This window comes from Scylla paramamosain, chromosome 47 (genome assembly GCF_035594125.1).
Source record: "Scylla paramamosain isolate STU-SP2022 chromosome 47, ASM3559412v1, whole genome shotgun sequence".
Classification (NCBI taxonomy): Eukaryota; Metazoa; Arthropoda; class Malacostraca; order Decapoda; family Portunidae; genus Scylla; species Scylla paramamosain.
This window is the reverse complement of record NC_087197.1, coordinates 4052501-4059640: the sequence shown is the minus strand read 5'-3', so window position 1 is coordinate 4059640 and position 7140 is coordinate 4052501. Positions and strand designations below refer to the sequence as shown.

The 7140-nt window shown below is 45.1% G+C and overlaps 1 protein-coding gene across 3 annotated transcripts in view; it reads right to left on the bottom strand.

The window, feature by feature from the left end:
• Positions 1-7140, bottom strand: part of LOC135095098 (uncharacterized) — a 58414-nt gene continuing 51274 nt past the window's right edge. For 2 of the 3 annotated variants that reach the window (XM_063995803.1, XM_063995802.1), the window contains exons 9-11: positions 5843-5911; positions 5195-5348; positions 1-4347 (exon numbers count right to left, since the gene is read on the bottom strand). In XM_063995803.1, the coding sequence (XP_063851873.1) occupies positions 3740-4347; positions 5195-5348; positions 5843-5911 (831 nt within the window). In that variant the 3' untranslated portion in view covers positions 1-3739. The remainder of the gene's footprint in view (positions 4348-5194; positions 5349-5842; positions 5912-7140) is intronic. The other variant, XM_063995804.1, reaches the window with a different exon arrangement.

Genomic DNA, 7140 nt, shown 5'->3' with positions numbered 1-7140 from the left:
TTTCATCACACACACACACACACACACACACACACACACACACACACACACACACACACACACACACACACACACACACACACACACACACACACACACACACACGTTGCGCTAAAAAAATAACGGTGGTTACTTTGTTAATCGTAATAACATTAATAACTGAAGTACAAATTCATAGTAATAATAATAATAATAATAATAGTTATAATAATAATAATAATAATAATAATAATAATAATAATAATAATAATATAACAACAACGCTCCTTAACTATGATTACAAAATTAGTTGAACTTGAAACGAAACTCGGTACACACACACACACACACACACACACACACACACACACACACACACACGTGATTTTTTTTATGTTGTTTCCTGTGCACCATCATTATCATCTTTTTTTTTTTTCGTTTTTCATTTGTTTATTTTCATCTCATCCATAATTCATTCTTTTCATCCTTTTAGCACCTTATTTTTTCGTCATCATCATCATCATCATCATCATCATCATCATCATCATCATCACCACTAATATCTTGTCCCCTCACTTTTTCTCATCTTCCTCTTCTTCCTACTCCTGCTCTATATCCCAACTGAATCACCATCACCACCATCACCACCAACCCCATCACCACCATCATCAGGGTCACACCACCACTGAAGTACTGGCAAGTAGTGAATGTACCAATTTAACAACACTTAATTAACAGAACTCATCAAGCAAACAGACAGACAGCATAAATTAATGAACACAGTTAATCCCGGTATTCATCTCCTCTCGTGACCATTACAGTATAATAGACACAATAATACTAGACAGAATAATAATGATAATAATAATAATAATAATAATAATAATAATAATAATAATAATAATACATTATATAGGTAACACCGTCACATTCACCTTCACTGCTTCATGTTCCCACGAGTCTTGTTTATTCGGTGTTTGTTCGTGCATTCGTTTAACCCTTTGACACACACCACACTCGCCTCTACTGTCTTCATGCAAAATTCAGACTTATTTTTTTATTCACTTATTTATTTATTTATTTTATACTCTGGTTTTATTTACCCTCCTGCTCGCCAAAACTGTCTTTATTGATCTCTATTTATTTTGAACTCTTCCCTTCAGACTTATTCAATCATTTATCTATTTATTTATCATTTATCTTTTTATCCTCCAACTCCTCTGAATTGCCCTCCTTTCCACTACAACAGCTTGAGACAAATTCCAACCTGATTCAGAAAAAAGCCCATTAACAGCAAAAGGGACCACCTCAAAATTCAGAGCTGCTAGTGTTCCTTCTCTTCACCAAAATATCCTGATGCAAGGTACGTCATTGAGAAAACCACACAAGCTACGAGGGTTTGAATCTTGCCCGGGGTTCGAGGTTAGGAAGGGCATCACTCAGATCAGTGTTTTTTTTCAAATGGCACGGGGGTTTAAATCTTTGCAAGGGTTCGAGGTTAGGAAGGGCACCACTCAGATCAATGGTTTCCAAATGGCACGAGGGTTTGAACTTGCCCAGGGTTCGAGGTTAGGAAGGGCACCACTCAGTAATGGTTTCCAAAGGGCATGGGGGTTTGAATCTTGTCCAGGGTTCGAGGTTAGGAAGGGCACCACTCAGTAATGGTTTCCAAAGGGCATGGGGGTTTGAATCTTTCCCAAGGTTCGAGGTTAGGAAGGGCACCACTCAGAAATGGTTTCCAAAGGGCATGGGGGGGTTTTAATCTTTCCCAGGGTTCGAGGTTAGGAAGGGCACTACTCAGATCAGTGGTTTCCAAATGGCACGAGGGTTTGAAATTGCTCAGGGTTCGAGGTTAGGAATGACGTAACTCACCAATGGTTTCCAAAAGGGCACGAGGGTTTGAACTTGCCCCAGGGTTCGAGGTTAAGAAGGGCACCACCCAGTAATGGTTTCCAAAGGGCACGGGGGTTTGAACTTGCCCCAGGGTTCGAGGTTAGGAAGGGCACCACTCAGAGTAATGGTTTTCTAATGCCAAATGAAAGTCTCCCATTAACATCCACCTTGCAAAACTCCACCGTCCACCGTGCAATTCTTCACCCAGCAGCGAACGCAGACGTAGAGACAAAAAAAAAAAAAAAAAAAAAAAAAAAAAAAAAAAAAATAAGAGAAACTGAATTTGGCAGGAAACATGGAACACAGTAGAAATAAGTGTGGGAGGTTCGCGGACTTGTGAGGGCGGCTGTACAAAAGGCAACGATACACTTGGCAACACAGGCAGCAATACAAGGCTGGCGTGATGTGACGGGCACAAATACAAACATCTTAACACACTTGCTACCAGAAGAAATTAATACATATTCTTCACCTGAGATTAATGACACATACACGAGATTACTTGTCCATGTGTACCTGTAGATGCACACAGCAGACCATGCGTACATAGCTCGCGTACATAAACAAACCTCCCTTTTTGTACACCAGTCAACGAACAGACTCTAAACACTCGCTTCTCTCACTGGGACTGTTTTCAAAGGCCACAAAGATGATTAGTCTGGTTTTCATCAGTATTTTCGCTCCTGACGGTGTTGAATGCATGTCAGACGATCACTGCAGGCATAGAAGCACTCTTGAAAGCCCCAACCAACTTCCACTAGAGCCTATCAGACAATAACCACATGAAAACACCCTTGAAAACCTACACCAACTTCCACTAGAGCCTGTCAGACAATAACCACATGAGAACACCCTTGAAAACCTCCACCAACTTCCACTACAGCCTGTCAGACCATCACCCATATGAAAACACCCTTAAAAACCTCCACCAACTTCCACTACAGCCTGTCAGAGCATCGCCAGTCATGAGAACACCCTTGAGAAAGTCTGAAGAAGTTTGCCTCTTCTTCCTGCAACGTGGGACTTTACGCGGTGTGAGACTGAAACCCCATATTCAAGAAACGCTCTGCTTTTTCGCCACGACTAATTTCCAAGGCCACAGAGATGATTAGCCTTTTTCTCAAGAGTGCTTTTCCATCTAATAATGTAGAGATCTTAATAATCTTTCACTAGAACCGTAAAAGCACCCTTGAAAACCCGTGTCACCTTAACTGGAGCCTTTGAAATGTGTTGATGTAGCGCAGGATTGTTTGAGCACGTGGTCTCAGTTCTTGTATGCGCACTGCGGATTGTATAGTCGCCTTAGGAAGTGGTCACGGTGGGCAAAATGTTTCAGAATGTTTCAAAATGTTTCAGACCCCCATAGAAAGGAAAAAAAAAGAAGAAAAGATAAGGAGGAGGGGGAGGAGGAGGAGGAAGAGGAGACATCATCACCTCTACCTGCCAAGAAAGGGAAAAAAAGACGAAGAAAAAGATAAATAGGAGGAGGAGGGGGAGGATAAGACCATATCACATCGACCTCTACCTATCAGACAAAAAAAAAAAAAAGAAAAGGAAGAGACGAAGGAAAAGATAAAGAAGAGGAGGAGGAAAAGGCCACTTAAAACAATAATAAGACAGTATTTCCTCCACCTCCACCTCCACCTCCACCTCCACTTATGACACCCCCTGGTCTCATGTTCGCATCAGTCCAAGCATCACGCCCCTCTCTCTGTCTGCTGGGGTGGCTTGCAGGACTCGTGACGTCACCTGAGCCGCCTGTAGCTGAGTGGCGCCGTGACGTGTCTGTGTGTGCGTGTCTACAGATGCGAGAAGAGGAGGAGGAGGAGGAGGAGGAGGAGGAGGAGGCAAACAAGCATTCTTCATCCTAACTAAATCTTCCACCTCTCTTTCCCTTTTCCACATCAATTCTCTTCATCTCCTCCTCCTCCTCATCCTCATCCTCTTCATCCTCCTCCTCATCTTCTTCATCCTCATCCTCCTCTTCATCATCCTCCTCATCCTCCTCATCATCATCATCATCGTCAATATCATCATCATCATCATCATCATCATCATCATCATCATTGTCCTCCTCCACTATACCATCCTTCCTTCGCGCCCTAATGAGAGGCAGGTAGTCAGGCTCACAGGAGGTCGCGGTGGACATGGGGGAGGATGGGGTGGAGGAGGTCATACCATCATCTAGAACCCCCTCTAGGACCCCCTCCAGTTTTCCCCCTCCCCCTCCTACCTGGTCCTCCACAGACTTGATTAAACTGACCAGCGTGAGGACCTCCCTTAGGGGCAGTGTGACCTCGGGATCTCTTGGTTCCTTATGCTGCTTCAAGAGGTCCTGCAAGGCGCTGGAGGAGGGATGAGGGGAAGTGGCCACAAAGGACCTGATCGAGGGTATTGCTTCCCCTCGGACAGCCACCCTGACGTCCAGCAACTGTGCCAAGGTGATTGGTGCCACGGCCCTGCTCTCCCGGCGCCCTGAGGGAAAGTTAGGGTCAGGTGAGGGGAAAAAAAAAGGCGTTAGAGGGGAAAATTCGAGCCAGGTGAGGGAAAAAGATGGGTTAAAGTGAAAATTTGAGTTAGATGAGGGGAGAAGATAGTTAAACGAGGAAAAAAATAGGGTCAGGTGAGGGGAAAGAAAGGGTTAGAGGGGAAGATAGGGTTAGACAAGTAGGAAAGAGGGTAAAAAGGTTTAATTGGGGAAAATCTTAACCGAGGGGAAAGTTAGAGTCAGGTGAGGAGAAAAGAGTGCTAAACGAGGGGAAAATAACCTTAAACGAGGGAAAAAAAGAGTTAGACAAGTAGAAAAGAGGGTATAATGTGGTTTCAATTGGGAAAAAAGGCTTAACTGAGGGGAAAATGTTAGGTGAGGGGAAAAAAGGGTTAGAGAGTAAATTTAGGATAAGGTAAAGGGTAAAGACGGTTAAACGAGGGGAAAAGGAAATTAGACAAGGAGAGAGGTAGCCTGAGGGGAAAACTAGAGCCAGGTGAAGGGAAAAGAGAGATCAGACAAATATAAGAGAGGTGGCCTGAGGGGAAAAGAGAGGTTAGAGGGAAAAAGAGGGTTAGCCAAGTAGAAGAGGGGGTTAAAAGAGAGTTCAGAAAGGGAAAAAAATGATTAACTGAAGGGAAAATTTCTAGGTGAGGGGAGAAGATTAAACGAGGGAAAACTGAAATAACAGTAAAAGCTTAAATGAGGGGAAAAGTGGAATAAGTGAGGGAAAAAACAGATCTTAGGAAAATCGTAAAAGAAAATGAGAGAAAGGAAGGACAAAAACCAAGAGGAAAAAATAGGGGAAAAAAAAAATCTTGCCTCTCCCCTCACCTCCACTGGCAGCCATGTTGATCGAGGGGCGCCGTGCCTCATCACTGGTTAGAGCGTCTGCCACCTCCACCATGAGAGCCACCACGCCGATGTCCTTGTCACCCCCCGCGCCCCCCTTGGTGGCCACCTCCTGCTGCCCTGCCTGTGACACAACCTGAAGGAGGCACAGAGGTGGTGGTGGTGGTAATGGTGTTGTTCTTGTTGTTTTTGTTGTATTGTCGTCGTTGTTGTTGTAATTAAGGGGAAACTGGAAACATTACATTCTCTCCCCTTCATTCCTGACAGGTATGGTGAGGGGAAACCAAGAGCACAACATTTTTTTCCCCTCGTAAGGGTCATTAAGGGGAAAACAGGACACCATTCTCTTTCCCCTCGTTGATAAGGGTAGTTAAGGGGAAGTCTACATTCTTTCCCCTCATAATGGTAGTTAAGGGGAAAATCAGTAACATTCTCTCTCTTCCCTCACTTAAAACTGACATTGAGGGGAAACTCAAGCACCACATTCCCTTTTCACTCGTTCTGAAGGGTGATTTAAAGGGTAATTAAGAGGGGAACACTGCATTCTCTTCCCCCAATCTCAATCAGGGTTGTTGGGTAGTTAGGGCAGGCTGGGTGAGGGAAACTGAGGGGAAAAAGGGGAAACTGTACCTTGTTGTATGGGATTGCATTGGTGAAGGCCTGATGGGGGGGTGTGGTGGTGGTGGTACGGTCAAGTCCCTGTGGTGGTGGTGGGGGGGGTAAGGGTGGTGGTGGGGTGGGTTAGGAGGGAGGGGGAAAGGATAGGGGGGAAAAAGTGGAGAGGGAAAAGTTTGTGGTTATGATTTTTTTCCTTTCTCTCTCTCTCTCTCTCTCTCTCTCTCTCTCTCTCTCTCTCTCTCTCTCTCTCTCTCTCTCTCTCCTCTCTCTCTCTCTCTCTCTCTCTCTCTCTCTCTCTCTCTCTTTACTGACTTAATGCTGGAGGACTCATTGGCACTCTCACTTTGCTCATTAATGGAAGAACTCACTCTCCCTCACACTCACTCTCACTCACTCTCACTCCATCACTCTCCCCCATATGACTGCCATGTTACGGGGCCTCAAGTTTTTTCTCCCATTCCACACATGCGTTCTATCTCCCGTCCACGTATCGACTAAGGAAAGGTACAAGAAGGTCAGGAGGGGGACTTTAACGGGGTCTACTTGAAACACCAGTGGACCTTAACGGGGTCTACACGGAACGCCAGTGGACCTTAAGGGGATCTACATGGAATACTATTGGACCTTAACGGGATGTATATGAAACAGCAGTGGACCTTAACGGAGTCTATATGGAACACCAGTGGACCTTACCGGAGTCATCACGGAACACCAGTGAACCTTACCGGAACTCCTTCGCGCGGTGGGAACTGTTGGTACGGCTGTGTTTGGGCTGCATGTTGAAAATTTTAGCCGTTCCCCTCCCATTTGAAGTGAAGGGTAGTAAATCCTTAACGCATCGGTAAAGGAACGGTAACGGAATTCAAGCAACGGTAACAGCGCTAACGGACTGGAAGTTAACGGCCATCTGAATTCATCCCGCACCAACAGCTCTCTCATACCGGTCCCTGCCCCTTCTCATACCGGTCCAAAAATGTCCTCAGCAGTTTTCAGTTTCTATCAACCGACCCAAACTGATTTTTTAACGCGTAAAGTGGTGGAAAAGAAGCCTTTGTAGTCATGATAGAGGCTTCCTGCTGGCGTGACTTGCGAGTGGCCACGTGCTTCCCATCCAATGCACCTACAGCGTGAGGGACATTCCTTCTCTCAAATTCACCAGCAAGGGGTCTCCATTCCTCAGGGTTGGCGGGACAAGCTACGATCTCATCCTTGCATTCATCCACTGTAGCCTGGCAGACCACTGGAATAAACTTAGCAACAGTGTGGCGTGAAATTCTTTGGGTAGCCAGCCATGGTTTCACCCAAAATGC